This window comes from Miniopterus schreibersii, assembly GCF_964146895.1.
Source record: "Miniopterus schreibersii genome assembly, chromosome: 3".
Lineage (NCBI taxonomy): Eukaryota > Metazoa > Chordata > Mammalia > Chiroptera > Miniopteridae > Miniopterus > Miniopterus schreibersii.
Window position 1 is genome coordinate 71,875,299 of NC_138103.1, and position 24,707 is coordinate 71,900,005.

General features: G+C 44.5%; 1 protein-coding gene across 2 annotated transcripts in view; it reads right to left on the minus strand.

Annotated features, from left to right (window-relative positions):
• The window catches only part of MAST4 (microtubule associated serine/threonine kinase family member 4), a 291,926-nt gene that overhangs the window by 228,862 nt on the left and 38,357 nt on the right, over positions 1-24,707 (minus strand). For both annotated transcript variants that reach the window (XM_081132099.1, XM_081132096.1), the window contains one exon: positions 3,787-3,818. In XM_081132099.1, the coding sequence (XP_080988225.1) occupies positions 3,787-3,818 (32 nt within the window). The remainder of the gene's footprint in view (positions 1-3,786; positions 3,819-24,707) is intronic.

The window sequence follows — 24,707 nt, forward strand, 5'->3', positions numbered from 1 at the left end:
AGGGGAGACAGGCTTATAACGATCTACAAACATCTACACTGTGTACGTACCCTGCTGGCCACCTGTGGAAAGCAGAATTGTTAGAGTCATTTCTCTTAAGAGGCTAAAAATTCAAAACAACAAATCGAGTTCTGCAGCTAAATGTCACAGTGCACCACTGTATGCCGTCATCTCATTTGCCTCATTCCCTCCACCTCCAGGTCGGTCCGTCTACCACAACGAACTTCAAGCACCAAAACTTACCATCATCACTTTCCCTAGGATTCGGGCATTAACCAACAGGTACCTGCCACAGCAGCTCTTCCAACGATTGTAAAATCTTTCTCCAAATTGTTACTAAGTCTCCATGAATATTTGGTTAAAACAGTTAGAAGCCTGCCTGCATATAATTACTGAGCATTTTAAATAAAATATTTAAAGAAGAGCAAAATGCAGAGGGTAGATTACAGATACCCATGAACCCACCACCCCATTAATGATACACATGAAACTTGCCCTAGGGCTTTCTCAAATCCCATGTCTTTCATTCCCTCCACTGATAAGTTTTGTTGAAGAACTGCTCCCCATGAATGTTTTCATACTTTTACTGTAAATGTTTATATTCAGAAATAACAATATATCTTGCTTTGCATATGTTTCAATTTTACAATCTAACTGCTATCTTACACCTGGAATATGCTTTCCCTGTGCTCAGCATTCTATTTTTGATAGTTCTACTCATTGATAAATATCCTCCAGATTACTCACTCTACCTGCTACAGAGTATTTCATTGTATAACTATATCAGGAGCTATTCAAAGGATGCATGGATTTTGACAGGTAGCTGAGAGGAAGGGTAGCAAAGGATATGGCAACTTCAGTTCCTTTGTAAAAGAGAGGAAAAGTGCTGAAAAAATCTGGGATCAAGAGCCTTGGCAAACAGCTAAATTCCTCTTTGAAAGGAACAGAAGTAGCCCAAATCCAGCTGTCCGGGGAGCCAGGCAGAGGTGGAATCTGGGGCCTTGAAGCTGATAATGGGCTGAAAAAGCCTCTGGAAAATTGATCTGGGGTCACTTGGTTATTTATTAACATCTTGTCTGCAAAGTAATTCCCTTGACTTCTCTGTCTGTCACCCTTTGTACCATTAAAAAAAAAAAAAAAAAGTTCAGAATCATTGCCTTTGCAATCTTTGAAGTCACATATGAAACAACAAAGGCTTCAAGTTAGTTCTTGAGAGAATGATCATAAATTACATATTAGTGGGGATCTGAATTCCTTTTTTCTTAAACAGAACATGGTTGGCTTTATTATACTTTTAATTAGTAATTTTAAAAGCCTATTTTCTGTGTTCTTTTCTTTGTGAAAGCTTAAAATATATATAAATATTATGTGCTTACATGATTCCAGACATAAAATTATCTTTAGGCTTATTAAAAATAATACTAAATGTTTTTAATCTGATATAGTCACACGTCTCAGTGATGTAAATGTATTTTGAAAATAGTGTCTTTCGAAACAATCAAGGTAGAAGTGGCAGATAAACCAGCGCCTCCCGGAGAGCAGCGCGGTCGCGTGGCAGGTGACCGAAGGCCGTGGGGATACCTCGGGCGCGCAGGCGCTCGGGTGACGTGGGAAGAAGGTTCCACAGGACACGGGGACCGAGCCTCATTCTCTGAGGGAGGGCGTTAAGCAACCTGAAAGCACTCAGCAGCAACTGAACTGAGGAAGCAAGGCAGGTTTAATAACCAGGTACCCCAATGCTGGTGGCCATCGACACCTAATAAGGACACACCTGCGCCTTCCTCATTCGGTTTCTATTAAAATCAGTCTAGCATTTATTTTTAAAAGCATTTTCTTTTTTCTCAAAGTCATAAAAGAGCCTTGAGAGAACAGTAATTACTGGCATCTGTCTGGTGGTCACAGAAAATGCTGAGTGGCGGTAAGAACATGTATGTCATACGTCGTTAATTCTTTGGGGAGTATTTGCATTTAATAGGAAATACAAAATAGCATACTTATTTTTTGTTTGCTTATCTTGGAAGTATTAATTTCTCTAGTAATAAAAAGTGTATATTTCTGTTGATATATACCCTATGCTGTATTCCCATATTCTGATTGATAGGTCAATTGTTTTTTTTATTAGGAAAGGGATTTTAAATGGCTTAGATGTAATTCTAACTTTCTCAAACTGAGTATTCAAAGCATGGACTCCAAAAAGACCTAGGCCATCGTTTTCAATTATTATTAAAGACTCATACTCTGAAGTAGAGAAATTTAAGTGCTTTCTTCACTTCTCCCCATCAACTCGCAGCTATCGGTTGACATTAACAGAGTTGAGACTCACACAAATACAACAGGAGCTTTGGCCCTTAACTAGATATGGGGAATCTAATTTGCTAATTAACATTACCTTAATAATTTATAGGAAACATACTAATTCAGAAACAGAAAAAAAGTGTGGGGGGAAAGTGTGATCTATCATAAAGGCTAAAAGGAAGGTTTGATTGAAGTATTAAAGTTTTCAAATAAAGTATAAAAGGCAAACCTAGGATGCTTTAAACAGTAAATAAAAGTACAAGAGACAAGAGACAATTTTCTATGAAAATATTTCATGTAGTTTTACTTTTTTTGTTTCTTATTTCTATTCATTATGGGAAATATAAAAAAGTTTTAATTTTTCCAAGTCCAGGTGAAAGAATCCTTGTCAAGATTCAGTTTAAGGCACGTTTTTTATTCTAAGGGCATTTCCTACGGCAAATTATTAGACCATTAACATCTAGTGCACAGATATATAACCTGAGAGCTCGTGAAAACCCATCTAGGCGCATTCTCAAGAGCAGTGACCTGGTGTCCTCCCAGCAGCCTAAATTTGTAAAGAAGTAGGAACTAAAGGGACAGTAATGAAATATTCATGGTTGATGATGTTTTGGTTCCTAGACGCAAAGGCTGAAATTTTCCAAAATCTAGTCAATAGAACGAATTCTATCTTTCAACAGTCACCATATATGTTTGTCACCCTCCAAGTTGAAAGTGCATTCACTTATCTTAAATATTACACTTGTTTTTTAAAAAGGGCATTGCCCATCTGTGCGGCACATTCTTCAACATAAATCGGAGACCAAATCCAAACGTTTCTAGACCAGCCTTTGCATAGTGCTCACTGTTAACAAATCTACCCTAAACTTAGTGCAATATTAAAGGCAGCTAATTTCACTCTGCAACTTGCTAAGATAAAAAAAAAAAACAACCCTAAGATTTATGCAAAGAAAAGGTTGAAAAACACTATGAAGAAATGAAGTCAAGGGTTACAGAGCTATTTAAATACAAGAGCATTACATGGGTCAGCTCAGTGAGGCCTAGGTCTAATAGCAGAGTTGAGCTGACTCAAAGTCTTCCCAAATTCAGGTGCAACCTACATCATTAACTCGGCACGAGATCCAGAGTATGAAGAACAATCCGAGAGTTCCAGGTCATAATTCTTGATTCAGATCAATTTATACTACCTGCAGTCCAAATAATGTCTTTACTTGCTTACATAGAATTTTTAAATTTAAATTAAGATTCTGCCAGGAATATATATGCATTCTTGTTTTCAATGCCAATGAGGAGGGAAAAAAAAACCTGGAAACTTTCTTCAAGCTATCTTGAAATCATTCATATTTGACATTTATAAATAAACACACTTTTGGTTTTCCTAATTTGGTTGATTAGCATTAATCTTCTGTTTGCCACTGAAAACCTAATTCGTGCGAGAGTAACCACATCACAAACTGTGCCAAGAGAAGGAAACAGAATCGTGCTACTTACAAACTTCCTCTTCTGGGAAGACTCAGCTCCTTCTGCAAAAGAAAAAAGAAAAGGTATGTATAAGACTTAGCCACATGACCTCAGACTGCGGGGACGGGAAACGGATAATGAAAAGTGCGTTGCCCTCCTGTATGCGTAATCTGGCATTTTCTACACTGGACAGATTGCAATGTCATAATTTTATGCTGGATCCCGCCTTACGTTGTTCGTCTTAACCACTGTGTTTAAGGCACAAACACAGTTCATCTAAATTCCAGAGCAGCGGAGACAGCACCCTTCCCAAAGCAGTGACAGTGAAATACTGAGCTGAGTTACATGGTCCTATAATGGAGCATAAGGCAAATCTGAGGAACCAAAGCACTTATCCAAAGAGGAAACAGGCAGGATTATAACGAAATAAAAGGTGAAATGAAAGAAGCAGTTAAATCAGACTATTTGCCCCCAACAGAAGTAGGCTCATGCAAAACACTGTGCAAACCAAAGATTACACTTCAAAATCAAAAGATTTCTTGCTAGTGTTATTTTTTTAAAAAAAACAAATGTGAATTATGACAGGGCATTTAAAAGTAGGTTAATGAACCTCTAAAAAGGAAACCAGACAGCAGCACCAATGAATAGAGCACTTGATAGTTTCAAGAGGGTGCTCTCCCACTCCTGTCAAATTAAGACCATCATCTACCTAACTACGCGGAGGGGTGTGGGCCAACACAACACAACACAACACAACACGCCAAGCAAACAAACCCAAAGGGACACAGAAATACCTCCACCCACTAATGGAGTTTTCAAAGCTGGGATCGCTTGATGACAATCATTAAATAGGAAGCAATGAGTCATCGGGCTGTTTAAACTCAGAAAGAACACACTATAAATTCTAAAGACGCGACTAATTTGGTTTTTCATTCCCATAATTATCTTTTTTCTTTTTTTTTTTTTTTTGCCTCCCAGGAGCTCCAGCATTATCTTTTGAAAAGAGTTTCCCCATCAGCTTCAGGCCGCCTTTCCTGTCCCCTATTTCTATGCACTCCGCCCGCGTCCACCAGGACAGTGGCCTCAGATCTGATTTCTCAACAATGCGGTTGCTCCGGCGGGGCTCACGCACAGAGGGCCCCGAGAGCCAGGCCCGAGGGGAGGGTGCTGCTGTAGCTATGACGCCGGACTTACTGACCGGCAAGTGTATCCTGACACAGGGTTACAATAACCGTAGCACTGTTTAATTGCAAGAAGAATCAACAATTTTAGGAACAGAGTGTCTTTTCCCTTCCCCCAGTAGTGAACTTTTTCTTTCCAAGGCCTGCAGGGTTCACGGGTGAAATGCTTTCTTTCTTTGCTGTTTTGTTTTTTGCTTTTCTGTGTAAGCCTTGGTTAGCCCCAAGAAATTATAGTGTCTGCTGAACCTGGCTCCCTGATTCTGAAACATAAATATACCTTCATTGACTCAAGCCTCTGACGACAAAGACAGTTTTCCTTGGGAACTGATATGCACATGAAAACTACATGAGTAATTTTCTATATGTGCATCTTTGGTTATGACAAGCACTGAGAAATTAGTTTTATATTGGGGTTTAAAAAAGAAAAGAGAGAACTTTCTAGAAGTTCCTTTAAGAAAAGAATTAGAGACCCACTGCACAGCAAGGTGCCTGGAGATCCCACAAGTAAACTCCACTCCGTCCAGTCCAGTAAATTGGCTCCTGCTGGATTCAGCAGAATTACGAGAAAAGGAGGGGCGCCTGAGAGGTTAGCATTAAAAACAGAAAGAAAATGTCTCGTTACTTCAACTTCATATGCAAATAGATCACTATGAAAGGGGAAAGGCCAAGTGAGTGATCCCAAAGCGCTGAAATCAATCAGATTTCACCCAATGACTGGGCCACACCCTGGCTGCTCCGCTCTGAGAAAAAACACGCTGAAACAGCAAGATAAGGGGTGAAAACCAACTCTGTTTTCACTGTCTTCCCGAAAGGTCTAGAATTACGAGTTCTAAACGAGAGGAAAGGTGACGGTGTGGAGCCCAACACTGCTGCTCCCTGGCCCCAGCTCTGAGATGAGGCGCCGAGGACATTTAATAGGCCGCTGTCGGCGACCTGAGCCTCCCGCCAACCGAGCTGAGGGAGCTAATCCACCTGACGGCGTGAATGTCAGGCTCGGCACTGGAAACTCAATTTGGTAGCAAATTGGAATCAGATGTGATGGTAATAAAGTGAGAGGAATGACTGTGCCGTGGCCAAGACCTTGTGAATGGGAGCTGCGAAGGGCTGCAAATGCCAGGCGGGAGAAGCGATTGCAGGCGGACAGCCAGGAGCACTGCCGCCCCGATGCCCGGGCCACACGCCGAAGGGCCGAGCCCCCGGACCCAAGGGGCCGCGCAGGCACTTACTGCCCAAGTCCCTGTGGGGCTTGGCGTGTGACCTCAATTTATTTTCCTAACGTCACATAAGGCGCACTTAGATAATTGGATAAGACAGGTGGTACTGGTCCCAGTCACAGACCAAAGCTTGTGCTTATACATTTGAAACGTGTTAAAATTTTAGTGCCAGGTAAGAATCAGAGGGTGGAAGGAGAGGGGGGAAAGAGAAATGGGTCTAGAAGCATCAATCTGAACTGATAGGTGATCATTAAGCATCGTAGGATTGAAGAAATTTGTAAGAATATGTTTAAGAATAAAAATATTTAAAGTTTTTGTTTTCATTGGTTACTCAGTGACTTCTAAGATTTTTCACAATTGCTGTGTATCAGTCCTTGCTTGATATCATGATAGCTTTTACTCGCCCTTTCTAAAAGTGCTGAGGAGCAGCTATGTACACTGAAAATAAAGGTAAAGTTAATCTTGCCTGAGAACCCTGCTGTCTCCCTGCGAGCCCCAGATAAGACTGAAGACACACCAGGGCTCCTCGAATCCGGGCGGAGAATTTCTGGAGAGCCCAGGAGGTCGAGAGGGCTGCCGGTGAGTCTGCCCCCGTCCCCCGCCGACCCTGGCCTCAAAGGGAGAAAATAACTTGTTTCATTCAAGAAGACAGTAGAGAAAACTGCAGCATTTAGTATGCACAAGCGACAGCCACAGTGATATTTTTAAAAGTATTTATACTATTTGATACGTATTTAATACCTATACAAACACAAACAGAACAATACGGCTACACGTGCCCTGTGTGTTTAGGGGATCTTTAAACTATTCTTTCATAGGATGAGTCAACTCATGATTTAAAAGTGAGAGGAACCCCGGCTGGTGTGGCTCGGATGGTGAATGTCACCCCATCCAACAAGAGGTCGCCCTTTCGATTCCCGGTCAGGACACATGCCTGGGTTTCGGGCTCGAGCCCCAGTGGGGTGTGTGCAGGGGGCAGCCGATCGCTGTTTCTCTCTTTCCCTCTCCCTTCCTCTCTCTCTAAAATCAATAAAAACATATTTTTAAATAAATAAAGGTGGAAGGAGATTGACATATATTATATTACAGATAACATATATAGATACCCTCTTCTCCAAGAGGTGGAACTTAATTCTACTCCCCTTAAGAGTGGGCTGGACTTAGTGAATCTCTTCTAAGGATCGGAGGAGGGAAAGGGAACAGCAGTTTTTCAGGGGAGAAACCTGGCCAACACCACCCGAGCAAGGGATCAAGGCCACCACCACCAACGTTAAGTCCTGCTGACGTCCTGTGTCCCCGACATGGTGTGATCAGCAGGGACTTCACCTCTGTGGTACTCTCCCTAAAACACCCTTGACTATGGTGTAATCGTGGGAACACATCAGGCACACCCAGGTGGAGGTTCGTTCTACAACACAATGGACCAGTTCTCTCCGAAACCGTCAAGGTTGAGACAATCAAGGAACAGCTGAGAAACTGTCACATATCAGAGGAGACCAAGGAGAAATGATGCCTACATGCTGCATAGGGCCCTGGATTGGATTCTGAGCCAGAAAAAATACATTAGTGGAAAGGATGGTGATATCCAAATAAAGTCTGTAGTTTAGTTCATAGCAAATGTACCGGTGTTATTTTCATAGTTTTGGCCAATGTATAAGGTTATATAAGCTGTTAACACCGTGAGGAACTGGTGGAAAGGTATGTAAGAATTCTCGGAACCATCCTGCAACTTTTCTATAAATCTAAAATTATTCTAAATTTTTTTACAAAGTTCTCTCCAAAGAGAAAGGGGGAGTGGGAGAGATTGTGGCTAGGACCATCGGCGAAGCAATATTTCATAGAGGAAAACAATAAAAGGCAAAGGGTCTATGTAAACAAATAGTGAACTATTACTTTTCTAGGCTGTTATCACCGTGGTGACGGTTTAGGCGTTTAGTTATTTCTTTGCGCGTGGGAAGCGCTGAAGGGCAGGGAAAGGTGCCGCCAGCGAGACTCCCCCCGCCTGACGGGCCGCAGAATTAGCTGTGGAACAGGCTGGTCGGTGGGCTGGTTTCCTCACAGGGCGGCTTCTGGCCCCATCTTCTGGCCTCCGTTCCTGAGAGTCACTTGTGAGGGCGGAAGCAGAGGACAGAGAAGTTCACACCGTGACGGCCTGGCTCTGAAGCAGAGCCGCAGGCGCAGGTGGCTGGTGCTCAAACAACTGCTGAAACACCCAGGGCACTGCCCGCAGAGTACATGGTTTTCTGCATAAAACCTGCAGGTGGAAGCTGCACAGCAGCGGACAGACCTTTACAGATCTGCGGGGGCGCGGAAACCCTCCAGCCTGTGAAACGCCACTGAAGCCCGTCTCCCCTGCGAACGGGGGGGTGGGTGGAGCATCCCACAGCATCCCCCCTTTCCTGAATATAACATGACGTACTTTAATGCATTTATCTGTGGTAGTAAAGCTCCAACAAAATAACCATGAAAGGTACACACAATGTTTGCTGGATATTCATATAAATTTTACTTGATCAAAAACCATTCTCACGATCTTTGAAAAGCAAAAGAAAGTAGTTACCTTCCTTTCTTTCCAAGTTGGCCTTTTCTGCGTGAACCCAAATAAACAGCGATCAACCTCAAGACGTGGCATTGGCCCCCTAGACCCTTTCCATAGCCTTCGCTTCTGAGTCACAGTGTGGGTGTCTGTCTCTTTCGGTTTTGTAAGATCTTATCAAAACTGAGCCTATGGATTTAATTGCAAAATCAGCTGACTGGCTGGCAGGATGAGTCTTCCTGTGGAAAGGCCAGAGGAGATTAGCAATTGCCCGGCTCACAAAGCCAGGAGGTAGTGGGAGCAAGACTGGAACCTGTATCATCAGCTCCCAGCTTTCCCCCTACACTCCACTGCGAAAACGCCAGAACAGGCTGGTGCTATGAGCTACTGAGAGGGGGTTTCCATGAATACAAGCCCAGAGGGTTAGCGATGATGCTTTTTCAAAAAGACAGAAGCTTTTCCTCCAAGCAGGAAGAAAGGCACAGGTGAAAAAAGGTACCTTGGTTTCCTTCATTCCATCACACACTCTTCATAAAGGCCGAGATGCCAGGTGCTGCTCCAGGCATGGGGATGAAGGACTGTGTGCTGGAGAGACCTGGAATAGGCGTCTTTTTAAAGTTTGCAGCACGTCCAAGGGAGGGGAGTGATGGGTTTTCTTTGAGGGGGGAAAGGACTGTTTTCTGCCCAATGATGTTCCCCATTACTCAGGAAGACCACATCTGGTGGAACTGACGTTATGCTCAACCTCAAGGTCAAGCTCCGGTGAAATTAAGCTAATGGCAAAGCTCATTGCGCAGACAAAGGAATTGGTTCAAAGATGGCAGGTGATTCAATCTGGGGAAACTAGATGCAAAATAATGTTTGCTCAGGATTCCTGGGAAAGAGCTCCCTTCCAAGAGAACTGGCAGGAAAGGAACATTAACCCCAGGAATCTAATGGCCACCAAGGGGAGACATCAGAGGCAGCATGAACAAACAGATAGAAACTGGGGCTTGGGTGGTATCTTGAAACAATGGGTCCAGCCTTGCCTATTACCTGGATTTCTCAGTCACACCAGCCAAGCAAGTCCCTTTATTATTTAAACCAGTTTAACTTGTGTTTTCTGTTCCTTGCGATTCAAATGTTCCCAAGTGACACAATGGTTGAGCCTGGGCTTTCTCTGGGAGTTGGCTAGGCGGCCTCGAGCGCGAGGAAAGGGCCATTCCAGAAGCAGAACAGACGTGGCAAGGCAGGGTGGAGCGAAGCAGACACGGCTGGGGAAGCGGGACCGGCCGGGACCGGGGGTGGAGAGCAAACAGCAACAGGACAGGAGTGTGGATGCAGGGACAGGGCCACACCACAGGAGGTGTCTGGAAGGGTCTGCCTCTATCCCATGGACAAAGGGGAACTAACCCACGGAACATTTTACATAGGAGAAAGCGTGGCCACAGGAGCACGTGAGACGGGATCACTCTGGCATCAGGGTGTCAAACGGCTCACTGAGGACAAACGGAAAAGGGGTCAGGAGACTTCTTCAGCTGCCCGGGACGCCAAGACCAGGGAAAGAGGCAGAGGGGAGGGCAGGCAGGGGCCGATTCCAGAGGCAAGTGTGTGCCCAGAATCTGCCGGAGAGGGGAGATGCTTAACTTCTGGGAAGGCCTAGAGCCCCAGGAGCTAAGGGCAGGGTGCGCCATCCAGAGATTAGGACAGGGGTCGTCCTAAAACACCGAGGGCCATCCAGAACCTAAAGGATGGGCAGCTGGATGTGAGTGAGGGGACAGAAAAAGCCACCGGAACTCGCCCGGCGAGGGGCAGGAGCCTGAGACCAAGTTGCAGAGTTGAGATAAAAGCAGAGGCGGTCATCCCAGCTCTTTCTTGCATGGGAGTTAAATACCAAACCCCTTTCCACTTTAGATTTTTACACAATGGTGGAAATTTTTTCTTTACTTAGTTCATCTGCCTTCGTGTGCTTAATAACGTACCTCACGTTTCCTGCACAGTAACATCCATTACCTTATTTAATCTCCACTATTATTTCCACTTTACCGAGCTGAGGCGCGGGCAGGTTAAGCAGCTTACACAAGGTCAGGGAGCTGGTAAGTGGCTTAGCTTGTCCTTGAATCCGTATCAGCCTGAGTCCAGGGCAGTTTAATTACTTTTCATCACCTAGTAAGACCTGGTGTATCTGCACCTTGGACTCTCCCGCGAAGGGCATCAAGCTGCATCTGGAGCTGATAACGCACTGGCAAGCACTCTTAGAAAGGAGGGACACAGAAGATCTTTTTGCAGCTCTTTCTAAGCAAATTTCACACTTAAATTATTTTTATAGACTCTGATTTTACTCGAAGCAAAACCTCGCAAATACATTACTTTTAACACAGACCTTTTAAAGTAGAAAAGCATAGCAAGTCCACTCATCAGCTAACCCCCAGCAAATGAGCAAATGAAACAAGCTTCCTTTCCAGTCAATTACTGTGGTTTTTGATGCTTCCTAACGTGTTATACCCTAGATGTCAAAAAACTAAGCTTGGGAATGAGATATTTATAGACTAGTTCGGTAGTCTAAGAGGGATATCTGCCTCCCAAGTCAGAAGTTTCCATGTTTCTCTGCAGGGTTTGCCGAGTAACAACTAGAACTTATATTACTGCATCTTCAGTTTACTGAGTGCCTGCTATCTATTAAGGGAAGTGCATTTAGCTCCTCAAGGTTGTTAGCTTGCACCCCATAGTCATATTGTATTTTCTGTGCTTATTTTGTTCTCAAAAAACCAGAACTATCTCTTTCAAACTAAAGTGTCATTTTTGAAATGAAATAAACTAGTTTTGATCAAATTAGGAAGCCACGATCCTTCACAACAAAGAAGCTAAACAAGATCAGCCAAACACTGCACTAAAAAAAAAATTTAAAAATCCATATTTAAGCTAACTGTGTACTTCCTAGTGATTAAATGCACAAGACCCAGATTCAGGTACACCTACTTTCTAATCTTAGCTAATGCTAGAAAGTGTCCTTGAAGAATTTCCCTAACTTCTCGGTGCCCTAAATTATAAAATGAGGCTATTACAATTTATGTCATAGGCGCTGAGAAGGTTCATGAGAACACAAGCCCTGCATTTAAAGACCAGAGCACCTCGGCCACCAGCCCCTGCTCCTCAAGCGCTGTGGTCCCCGCAGAGCAGCCTCCCCGCAGCGCCCGGGAGCCTGGGGCGGGGGGGCCGGACCAGAGAGCAGGCGCACAGGACCGTCCCCTCCCCTCTCGGGAACCTGGCACAGGCCCTGAGCACAACTGAAGACTCGAAGGCAAGGAGGCTTTGTGAAATCGCACACCCTGTTACCCAGGAGCAGGAAAATTCCTCGGGCAGGAGATCAAACACACACAAATGCTAGATATTTAGCATTTTAATTTTCTTTAGGACAGCACACATTTAGAGGTCCTTTAGGACGATAAGATTCAGGTCATCGTGGACGAGGTCTGTGATTTTCCTTTTTCCCTTGGATGAGACCTACGAAGGCTCTTGATAAACACGCGTAGCAGCCCCGCCACCGAGCCCGTCTCTGGTTGCCCGGGAGAGCCCGCGACCTACCGTGAGCTCGGATAACAAGGCAGCGTGCACAGCTGTGCCCCGCGAGGCCCTGCAGTTTCTCCGGGCCTCCATCTATTACCCGTAAATTACAGTAAATTCAAAATATTGATCTGCACACCCCTATATGGGAAGAAAGTTACCATCGACTTCTATTGCTTATCGTTGGGTACAATTCCCCAGGATCGATAAAAGCTACAATGTTCATAAGCTTCTAAAAAGCTAGTTAATACAGTGGATAGGAGACACCTCTTAGGATCACTACAAATCTATAAGATTCTTCAACGGAACAGTGGCAAACATCTTCAGCGTTCGAAAGCCTTGTTTGATTTTAGAATCTTCTCATTACCCAGGAAAATGCCCTTGGAGAGAGGTAAACATCGATGACCAGGAATGAACATTAGGCAGCTAGAAAGAACCCTGCTGAACAGATTTTCACTTTTAACTTTCGGTTCCCGCAGATTTCCACCCCAACGTCACTGTCCAATCCAGTCCATCATTAAGAGTTGTGATCATTTTTTTAAGTGAATCTTAATGCAGATTTAAGATGAGTTTTCTTGACAGTGGTTTCCAGGTTCCATCGATGAAAACCAGTTTGCCCATAAACAACATTTCAATCACCCCAATTTAAAAAATCAATATTCTTTTATGAGCCAATTTTTAAAAATCAGATAATTCAAAGGTCCCATTAAAATTACAGACAACCTTAATACAAAAAGAAAAAGGCTTTTTATAGAGCAGGGAAGACAATTGGATGAGACTATTTGACCAGTGGAAGTGAATTTATTCAGCTGAGATTAATCATTTTTATTTACTAAGGACCCCTCGTAGCTCAGCAGTCACTATTCTGAAAGCCCATTTTAGCACAGAAATTTACAGGCAAATCAGCTCTCGGGAGCACTTGAAGTGCTGTGTGAAGCTAATACCCACAGGTCTGCTTTCCTCTGACCATCCTTCACCATCTAAATGCAAAGGACGACACTTAAAATGTACATATGAAATGTAGGAGGCTGAGGAAGATTAATGACACGCATATTCAAATAATCAATAATATGACTTAAGCCTTTAATGGTAGTGAAATTTATTGTAAAGAGGTCACAGAATAGAATAAACAATTGGCTTCTACAGGATATATTTTCCTAAGTAATAGGTTCTATTTGTTAAAGGATACAGTATGTGACTTTTCAAAAAGTATTTCCTCCAATGTGCTATTTCAAATAACATCAGCTGAACGAAGGCTGGACGTGGGAATGACCACGACGGAAGAACACAGGTTAGGCACGTCCCCCACGCCCTCCGTCGCCTCCCCTCCGTCGGGCTGCGACAACAGAAAGGGTGCCGCCCTGGCTCCTGCCACAGCGGCGGGCACCGGCCCAGCTCTGCCCGGGCACCGTGCTACACGCTTTCTCCTGCGGGACTTACTGCAGTCTTTCCCCTGCCCCACAATCACAGGAAGCCTTACCACCAGTTTTTTCTGCTGGAGAAACTGAGTCTTGGCCAAGTTAGACTGTGATTTGCTTAAGGTCAGAGGCCTCATCTTAAGGACAGCAGATGAAAGACAACAGTGGCCTTGATGACAGGGTTTCCACACCACACCAACCTGGACACTCAACCAACAAACATCTGTAAGTGGCTAATAAGAAATCCTCATTTATCCAAGCCACTATCAGTTGAGTGTTTTGTTATTTGCAGCTGAAAACATTTCTAATACTCTCCAAGAATAGTTAGCACTGAGCTGTGCAAGTCAGCCTTGGGGCAGTATCTCCAAAGGCACACCAGGGCGACAAAGCCACCCTCAGGAGGGTTGGCACCATCAACCCTCAGCTTTGGGAGGGCCGGTTACCCACAGAAAATGACAAATGTTCCTTAAATTAGGATCAGGTTCTATGAGGAACAAAAGCCTTGGAAACATTGATTATGGACCTGCCGATGTGGCTCCCTTTTCCAAAATAGATTTGGGAGGGCTGCACAGTGTGTGTTAATGACTTTGAAGTTAACCAAAGAGACTCTAAACTTAATGGCATCACATCTGTGGCAGTTAATTAGCTGAAAAATTACAATGCGGTGAAATTTTTGCTTTTTATAAGCACCAAAATCATAAGAGGCTTTGGGGTTTTCATTGCCTCTTCCCAAAGTTCTGCTCCCACTACAAATACAGAACCCTCCCAAAGTCAAAACAAGCCCTTGTGATGCTTCTTTGGGCTTGTTTTGGTTTTGTTATTTATTTTTTAAAATATTTTTTAAATGGATTTCAGGTAGAGAAAGAGAGAAGGACTGAGAGAAACATCAATGATGAGAGTCATTGATCAGCTGCCTCCTGCACGCCCCCCCACTGGGGATCGAGCCCGCATCCCAGGCATGTGCCCTGACTGGGAATCAAACCATGACCTCCTGGTTCATAGGTGAATGCTCAACCACTAAACCACACCAGCCAGGTCCTTTTGATTTTTTTTTTTTTTTTAATCACAAGGACTACAACGGGGTGGACATTAAAATTTGAGACCTAAGAAAATTTTCACAATGTGGCCTCTTATTTTTGTTAACTAAAAATATAATTTAGCAGAAAGATTTCTCCCTTAAAACATGTGAATGCTTCCCTCTGTAATTCAGGGGTGAACTTAGGTGGCTTCCACTTTGGTTTTAGGTTCTTCCTTTAAAAAATAAAAGGTACACTAGACCTTATTGTACTGACATGATTACTGTGTTTCACAGAAGCTGTGAGTCCTCACACTGAATTACACTGGATTACCTTGGAAATCTGAAATTGATAGTTGATTCTGGACTCACTGACAATAGAATAAAGGTGAAAAAAACACAACACAGTAAAAACTGATGCTACTAAAAATAATATGAACAAAGAGGGGAAATCAACTTCGAAACACTGAAGAATACAAAGTTACAGGCAGCCTAGGCTACCTTTCAAAGCCACACTATTTAGACAAGCTGATGACTCTGCACTAATGCTTTTAAATAATTCTGTCACTTTAAAATGCTAGTTTAAAAAAGATAACTAAATTACACTAAGTTAAATTATATATAAATCAAAAAAACAGTAACTAAGTAAAACAGACTACTAAAGAGAGATAATTGGCATGTAACACTGTACAAGTTTAAGGTGTACAACATGTTGGTAGGATACATTTATATTGCAACATGATTGCCATTGTAGCATTAAGTAACACCTCTATTGTGTCACATAATTATCATTTTCTTCTAGTAGTGGGAACAATTAAGATCTAGTCCCTTAGCAAGCTTAACGTTTATAATACAGGTTTGGGGTCTATAATGACTGTGCTGTGAATTCGATCTCCAGGCCTTATTTACCTACCAGCTGCAAAGATGCACCCTTAAACAACATCTCTCCCACTCCCCACTGCCTCCCCTGGTGACCACCACTCCTCTGGGTTTGTTTCTAATTCAGTTATTTTAGATTCCCCATATAAGAGATTATATGTCGCTTTTATATAAATATAAAAATCCTATGTGCTAAAGGCTATACACTAGCTAACTGAATTAAGTTGCTAACCCATGGAGTCCAAACAACCAGATGAATGTGTTGTGGGGGCAGAGCCACAAGGAGGCCACCAAACCTAGTGGCCCAAGAAGACTGGCTTAGGAGTATGACCTTGGGCAAATTAGTTCCCCTCTTATAGCTTTTTCCCCTCACTGGAAATTATAGATAGTAAGAGCTCACAGTTTTGACATGGATTAAATAATACACATAAAGTATCTAGAAAAGTGACTTGTACACATTGAGCATGCTAATATTAGGTTATTATTCTATCTTAAATATTCATGCACAAATCTGACATTGCAACCCTAAAGTTTTACAATTTGAAAGTATAAAGTGTTCATCTACATAATAGGTAGTTATGCTGATGTATCTTCTGTGCACCAAAAGACAGACAAAAACTAGTAATACATTTAAATATTCTCTAAGCCTACTTGAATGAAAGCTTAGAGAATCTTTCCTTGAATTTCTTATTGCTACGCTCAGGTGCTTTTTAAATGAGCTCTGCTACTTTAAAACAAAGCCAAAATAGCTGACCTGGGCAGCTGTGATTGCCCTTTATCAAGCATGGTGTCCATCTCAAGGAAAAACAAACTTCTTAAAAAGCCAGATTCCATCTGTATCCACCAACGTGCTGAACAAGCTGGCCTGTGTTCCAAGCACTCCAGTGTGTACTTTCAGCCGACCCTTTTTATCTTGTGCAGCTGTCATTAAATTACGAGAGCGTATTTCTTGCGATGACCGGGAATAATGCTGGATTTGTTGTCCACTGTGTTTGCATTCTGTATTTTTCTCAGTCCACCTTTCATCGATAAATCACAGTGTTGCTTTAACTAAAAAGTGTGGAAAATTCTGATTGAATTTTCCACTTCAAAGTACACAAAATCATTTCATCTGACGTCCTGTGTTAGAAAATCTATGCTCCGTTCTGCCCTCCTGTTGCACACCACTTCAAGTACTGGTGAGGCACCGTATCACACCGCACGGCTGGTGAAGTCGAGCAAACATATTGACTGAGAAACGTTTTGCAAAACCCCCATTCCACACAGATCCCAGCTACTGTCAAAAACATGTTTGCATCCTGCCTGTGCAAGGGCACGACAGAGCTCTGGGAGAAATTCCCACAATAAATAAAGCCAGCTACTTGCACAGCTCTCCACCTAAGCAGGAGTGTGCAGGGCTGGGGGGAGGGGGGGGAAGGTTCCCCCCAAGTATATGCTCAGAAGTATATGAGAGGAGACTTGATTAACTGTGCCCTTCCTTTAACCTATTTGCAAGGGTAAAATAAAATTTAGCAGAAGAGATTACCACCAGTAGTGAGAAGGCACAACTCAGCCGGCAGGCAAGGAACATAGGGAGGGGAAGGTAATGTATTGATTGACCTTTCTTTCCAACCGCAGGCCAGGCAGCTAGCTGTCTTTTTTCATTTGGGGGGATATGACAGCTGACCTAGCTTATTTTCCTGGACCAGCAAAGCAGGATAGTCCTTGGACAAGTTAGGCGGCCGGGACGGGTGTACGCCCACAGTGGCATCTCACTATAACATTAACACTGTCATAAGTAGGAGGCCCTGGGTCAGAGCTCTGCCGTCCTCCCAAACTGCAAGCTTCCTTATCAGAAAGCAGCCAGGAGGATGTTTCCTAGGTTTACAGAAAGGCAGCCAATATGAATTATTCATCTTCCCTGAAATGAAGAGCAACAGGGTCCATTTAACTCCACGTTTTCTAAAAGAACTTTGTTAATGGTTATTACACATCAGGAAAACCATAAAGTCCTGGGCAAATGTTCAGTATTCAAATAAGTTTGAGAAACACATAATTAAATAGAGCTCAGGAAATTTACTTAAAGATTGCCCCAAGAGTCTTACAATCATTAGCATTTTATTAAACAAGAGCAACGGGCATGATATGCAGTATCCCCCAAATGAACGGGACCAGGGGACACCCCTCAGGCACATACACAAAATATGCGTGTGTGGTTTTTTAAAAAAAATGTTTTTATTGATTTCAGAGAGAGGAAGGGAGAGGGAGAGACAGAAACATTAAGGATGAGAGTCATCGATCGGCTGCCTCCTGAACGCCCCCCGCTGGGGATCAAGCCCACAATCCGGGCATGTCCTGAGTGAGAACCAAACCGTCATCTCCAGGTCCATGGGTTGATGCTCAGCGGCTGAGACACGCCGGCCGGGCAAAACATGCTTTGAGAGATGTAGGTTTAACCGAACCTCTATTTTAGTACAACAATAGGATGACTGTAAGAAAAACAGCACACAATTTCCATGCACTTCACCAGTGATGCACTCAGTAACTGAACTTCAGTCTTGTGTTGCACTGTGATGGAAGAGGCAGGTGCCCCACGCTGCAATTCCATAAAGCGTCCCCAGAACACCTTGCAGGACTGCACACCAAACGCAAGAGAGCACGGGAAATGAGGACGACAGCAAATTCCTGTGCACCACAGTGAGCCAACCTACAGAGACATGAGCACAGGCGCAGGAGCTCGGGCCACCACACCACAGGCCTCCAGTCACGAGGAAGCAAGCCCAGGGAGTAGGGGCCACACCATGCCCACGGGTTCGGAACAGTGGCAGAGAGCAGAACTGGGCCCCCACTGATCCACGGCCAAGGCCCATCTTTGTTATCTTTCCCCTACTGGCAATCTTCCTGATCTCCTGGGGCAAATTTCCTATTTCTGAGACTCCTGCCTCCACGTAGGATGCAGACAAGCACCAGAGGCCACCGTTCTGCACGACATGAATGAAGCTGCGCAGAAGAGCTGGACGTGAAAGTCCGTCACCGGTTTGTCTGGTTCCTCCCTAAGCCCTCCTGCCCCTCCGCCGGGCGGAGAGCTGGCCATGGGCCTCTTCCTTCCTTTCAAGAGTTTATCACTCGCAGGAATCTACCTTTTCCAGGTTTATTTATGACCTTCGCTTCTTAAATGTTTTTTGTTTTTTTTCCAAACTATGGTCTTGAGGCTTACCCAGCTTGTTTTGACCATTAAGGTAACAGTAAGGGTGTCTACATCCTACGTGGAAGAGGAGATTTGGCTTCTTCATGTGTCTATGATTTTGAGTACAAGCCAAACATCTCGAATAGAAGCCCAGGAGGAACGGAGGTAAACAGCAGTTGGCTCCAGCAAAAGGGGCAACTCTCCTAGGTCATTTCACTCGGATGGGTGCGGAGTCGTGCCGCTCTCCCTGAGCTGGGTCTGAGCATTTGTCGTGACTCAAGTGAAGAAGAGAAGCGGAGTACACACGGATGCAGAGACAGCCAGGACGCTGGCCTCACTGAACACTCAAGGGTAGCTACGCTAACTGACACAGCGGCGAACGCGTGTGACATGGATAAAGACGTGGGTGATGTCACTGGAGGCAGAAACTATAATAACAGTAGAGAGCAAAAGGGAAACGCTCCTCAGAAAGATATCAGAACTAAACGGACTTAGCAAAGTCTAAGTTCAAATGAAAGAAGCTATCCAAAATGAATCACCAAAACAATAAAGCTAAAAAAAAAACACGAGGTCTGAGTCATGCGGGACAACATCAAGCCGCCTCACACACGTATAAGTGGGGCCCCAGAAGGGATACCTCTGTAATAACCTAGTTCTGAATGACCGGGAAGGAGCAAAGGAAAGGCCACATGTCACGGGCACGCCCAGTAAAGTCTGGGTGACACAGGGAGGGCACTGCCTGCCAGTCACACCCGGGACCAGGTCACTGGCCAGAGCAGGCGGGCCACTGCGAGCACAGGGAGATGTGCGACGCTTAAACCCCTAAACGAAGGAGTTGGCTCCTTGCTCTCTGGCCTTTGCTTGCCTGCTCGCCCTTGACTCCTGGCTTGGGGGCTGTCACACCCCTGCATTCATGGCTAGGGGCCACGGGGACCCCACCCACAAGGGACTCACGCGCTGCCGCCGGCTGAACGCTAACCCTGACCCAGCTCCACCGTGGAACAGGAACTCTGGGCACAGGCTTTGCTTCTAGCACATCTCCCGGGATTGGGTTAAGGGAAAAGGGACTTTGGAAACCCAAGGATATAATTTCACGCAAATAAAAATCACTCATCCTCCCGTGTGAGTCTCAGAAAATTCTTTATCTCGAGATATCGTAAGAACCCCACTTCCACTAGCAACGGAGAAAGACCATCCACGCGTTTCTCTGGTAACAGAAGGGGGGGGGCAGAAAATGGGGTAGAAGATATGTCTGAATAGGTAACGGCCAAGGACTTCTCAAAAATTGATGGAAGGCATCGACCCACATATCCAAGAGGCGCAGTGCATCCTGAGCAGAGTAAACACTAAGAAGCCAAACTCGGGCACGCCAGAGTTAAATCTCTTTTTCAGGCAGGAAGAAGGTAAATGTGTATGAAGTAATGGGAAGGGGGCGCCTATAAAAATTTAACATGAAAAATATGTGAAAACAGGCAATGGCGCTATCAAGATGCTCGAGCCGGTGACAGCGTCGCGGTGTCTGCGCGGTTCAGGTCGCTCTCCCCAAGTGCTGCTGGAAACAAACGCCTTCCAGAGCCCCATCGGAAGCCACAGAATCCCCGGCAAGATCGCACCTGCCTGGCTAAATGTCTCAATTGCTTTTTTAGAGTGGCTGGTTATGTTCTGATTTTTTTTTTTCTTTTTGCCTGAGGGGTACAGGGATATAGGGACAAACAGGATACAGACGTCCTGGAAGGCAAAGGGATGATTTCCGTAATTCTTCATAAATCTAGAGCCAAATTGGGTAACCTGTACTTAACCCAGTCTGTGACCTTTTCACCTCTAAATTAAAAAGATTTCCTATACCCTTCCTCAAGTAAATTGCTAATCTCCTCTGGGCCAACAGCTCGTTACACCAGTCCCCGGCCAGCGCCACTCCGATGACTCTGAGAAAAGTCAACAAATGCAACTCACCAGCTTTCAAAGCCCTTCGGAAAAAATCGTCCCAGAAGGACAGCAGAGGTGGGGCTGCACCGGTCACCTGTGCAGATGAATCTCTGCCCGCTGGGAAAGAAGGGGTGCGGGAAGGAAACTGCTGCAAAGAGCTGTGCCAGGAAAACAGAAACAGGCCCGACTAGCTTTTCTCTCCTTCACGGTTTCGGTCACAACATTCACGCGAACCTACATAGAAATTCAGCGACTGAAATAAAAGCCACAGTGACTGGTCCTTACCCTTGTCCTTTATTTTACCTGTATGTCGGGGCCAAAGTACAATCCTTTTCTTAAAAACAAACGAAAACAAGACCAAAGATCACTTTACTGAACGAACGAGGATGCTGTAAAGCAGTGTCAGGAAATATACAAAACTCTGAAAACAAACAATAGGAATTTAAAACATTTTAAAAATTCCTAGAAGGGGCCATCGGGCGGTCTCCCCGGGCAGTTACGCTGATTTCTTTTCCTCTATTGGTCCGTTACGTGACAGTCAGTGTGCGGAAATACATCGGGAGCCGCACTTTTAAAATATATGTTACTCTTACAGAAGAAACCCCGGGCCCCAGGTCCGCAGGACAGCGAGTGGATATGTTGTATCTCGGCAGAAAGGTGCTTCAGCGGAGTTTAGGGAGTGGTTCTCCAGGGGGCGCTGGCTACACTCCCCTCCAGCTCTAAAAACGAAACCCCGCACGCCTGCCCGCTACATGGGCGCGGGTCCTGAGGCCTGTGCCCGCTGCCACGTGCGCCGGGTCAGTCCGACCCCGGCGGCCCCGTGAGCGCGACTCCACACCGCCGTCTCCAGCCGATGCGCCCTCCGCTTCGATGGGGTCAGTCCCTCTCCCGCCGGGTCCTCCCCTTTCCCTGACGCCGTGTGCTTTCCCAGCATCATTGTCTTTTCCAAGAACCCTGCCTTCTCATGTGTCCAAAATAGGTCAGCTTCAGTTTTGTCATTTTTGCTTCCAGCGACGTTCCAGGCTTAGTTTGCTCTAGGACCCGCTAGTTATCGCACGGAATTCCAAAAAGACACGGTCTAGCCCTGTAATGGCTTTAGTACTGTTTTTATATAATACTTTATAGACAGTAAGATGGAAAATATCCAGGGGGAATCCATTTCCCTGAAAATTACTTGTATGTTGTGTCTGACATATTAGGCTGAAGAAATTGGGGTGCTCTCTGCCCATTTTTCAATTGAATTGTTTGGGATCTGGAATTCTGTTAGAGCCCAAAGAGACAGAAATCCTGGTAAATTCGGATAGACACACGTAGAAACATTAAGGAGAACAGACACTTTTCAGATAGCTTTGCAGCCTCACCTAGGTCCACAGTAGCGTGGAGTCAGGTGGCATGAGAGTGGTTGGTCCCTAAGTCCAAAGGTGTCTCTGGCGCTTGAGGCTAGAAGAACAGCATCTTGGGTGCAGTGGTCGCCTTCCTTTTGAACCTGAGAAGCCCTGCTCTGTATGGGGCGTCGCCTGGGAAAGAGGCTGATCCCTGGTAGATGGTGGAGGCAGAGCATGGCATGGTGGCTCAGGACAGGGACAGGCTGGGCTGAATTCTAGCTTCACCTTCTACTTAGCTCTGTGGCCTTGTGCAAGTTATCTAAACTCCCTGTGCTGCTTTGCCAAAGGCAGTGACCTCTCTGCCTGGCAAACTTGTGCACAGCTTACTACCTACTTTCCACTCCTACGCCCCCACCCTCCCCCTGCCTCCAAGCAACCTTTCCAACGTGCCTGATGGATATTCAGCTCCTCCTATGAGCTCTTAGAAAATGTAAATTGCACGCTGAGCATGTATTTTTCATTGACATTGAAGGCATAGTACTAGGGATTTCTTTCTTTCTTTTTTTTGCTTGTAATCACTCAGCACTATGTTTTAGGCTCCATCCGTGTTGCTGTGTGTCCCTCCAGGCTGTTGCTTCTAACTGCGGGGTGCTATGTAACAGTATCCACCCTATTTCCCCATCACTCTCTCAATGTCTATGCCCACACCACCCCCAAACTTTCTGGCACAACATCAACACTGCAAGAACAATCTGTCTCCTTGTACAGAGGCCACCTCTTGGTTTGGGATTGCTGGGTCATAGGGCAGGCTGTGTCTAATCTAACAAAGTTCTGACATTTCACTCCCCTCAAAAGCCATTATTCTGCAGGATGGCCGCACCAGCCCGTTTAATTATAACATCATTCTTAATGAGGTAGACAGTGTTATTTGCCCACAGAGCTAGAGCACAGAATTTGAGAGCAGGTCTGCATGATCTCGAAGCCCACATGCGATCCACCACAGGGGGGCCATGCCCTGAGCTTACCTTCCACGTCCACATCAAGTCACATCCCCTCTGTCTGGTCTGGCAGATAATCTTACTACATACATTCATGCAATGTCCCTGCCCATACTCACGCTGTTTAGAAAGTCTGCACTTTTTTCAAGGCCCAGATGAAATCCCAACAGCTCCAGGAAGTCTTTTCTGACAGCCACTCACAGACCTCCCTCAGTTCCAAATCGACATTGTTACCATACGATATTGTTACCATACAATTTACTATGGTCTCTGCTTTATTTCTTTGCTAATTATAGTACATTCTTGAAGGTAAGAACCAAATCTTGCAAGTTACATTCCTCCATGCCTAACACAAGGCTGAGTGCGTGCCAGATAATAGAAAACAAACAGAACTGTCCAGACATGTAACAGTGCAGACATGCTCTCAGAGATCATCTGGTCCTGACCTCTCATTTTACAAAATGGAAAAAAAAAAATCCTGGAAAACGTGAATGATGATTACCTAACAACCATTATGATAGTATTCCCAATGAAGGGCAGCTACAATGTGTCATTAACTGCCTGCCAGAGCAGTAAAAACTGTTCACGCATTATCCATTTATTCCCCCAAACAATCTGATGAGGTGGATATTATTTTCTTTCCCACCTTTCAGATGAGGAAATTGAGGCTTTCTCATCGTGATTTAGTAATTGGCCCAAAGTCACAGCTAATAAGTTTCAGGTAGGAGATTCACGCCCATCTTAGCTGGGAGCGAAAGTAATTTGTAGATCGCTGACAAACAAACAAAAACTATAAGTGGCTTCAAAATTTTCTAATAGAAATGGATCGCCCTAGAAGCCTTTGTGAAAAAGTTTACAAGTACAACAGCTAAGTGACTGAAATACTCCCAAAATAATCATGGCAACCAGTCTTCCCAACCCCTTCCCCGTCTTGCTACATCCTTAAATATAGTAACAAGTATTACACCCTCCAAAAAGGAAGAAATTATTCTTTAACGCTTGAAATTCCTAGGACTAGGAAGGCGTTAATTACAATCTAGAAATTCACTGCATAATAAGCCTCAAAAACGTAGTTATTTTAAAGCCTATCCCCTTAGTGCTTAAAAATCAGCCTATTTTCTTTTGCTATTATAGACAGAAACACAATTCCATGATTTCATTGCCTTTATTCTACATCATCTTTGCTACTATGAACTCGGGTCAATGCAGCTTCTTGTCCCCTCGAACACTGGGTTTCGAAGGTCTCAAAACACATTTACTCTTCAGACAGGTAAAAATGAAAACAGGATCAATCCTAAAAGGTTTAGAGTGGTGAGAAAAGAAAACCATCTGCTCTGAGATAGCCCTGGGTTTATAGTCCCAGCGGAGGCGGCCAGGGTTGACACACCTTGTTCTCATTAGTAAAAGGGAGGGAGATCACTGAGAATTAGTATAAAGGATGTTTCAAGCCCTACAGCAGATTGAAACAATGTATTTTCGAATTATAAGCAGGGTTCTGGTAGCCGGATTATCCGTGCCTGTGGCAGTTTGGTTGCTGTTTTGGAAGAGGGTAGAAGGTTACAACACTTTCTGGTTCTGAAATTTATCAGATGCTCTGCGCACCACTATTCACTCTCGCAGGCTCAAAATTTCAATACAATCTTTACGAAGCTATTTTTTTCTGGATCAGCAAAGCTTCCAATGGAAAATGACAGCTCGTTTAGAATAAATCTGCATCATCCTTTTGTGCTGAAATGCCAGGAGATTTGAA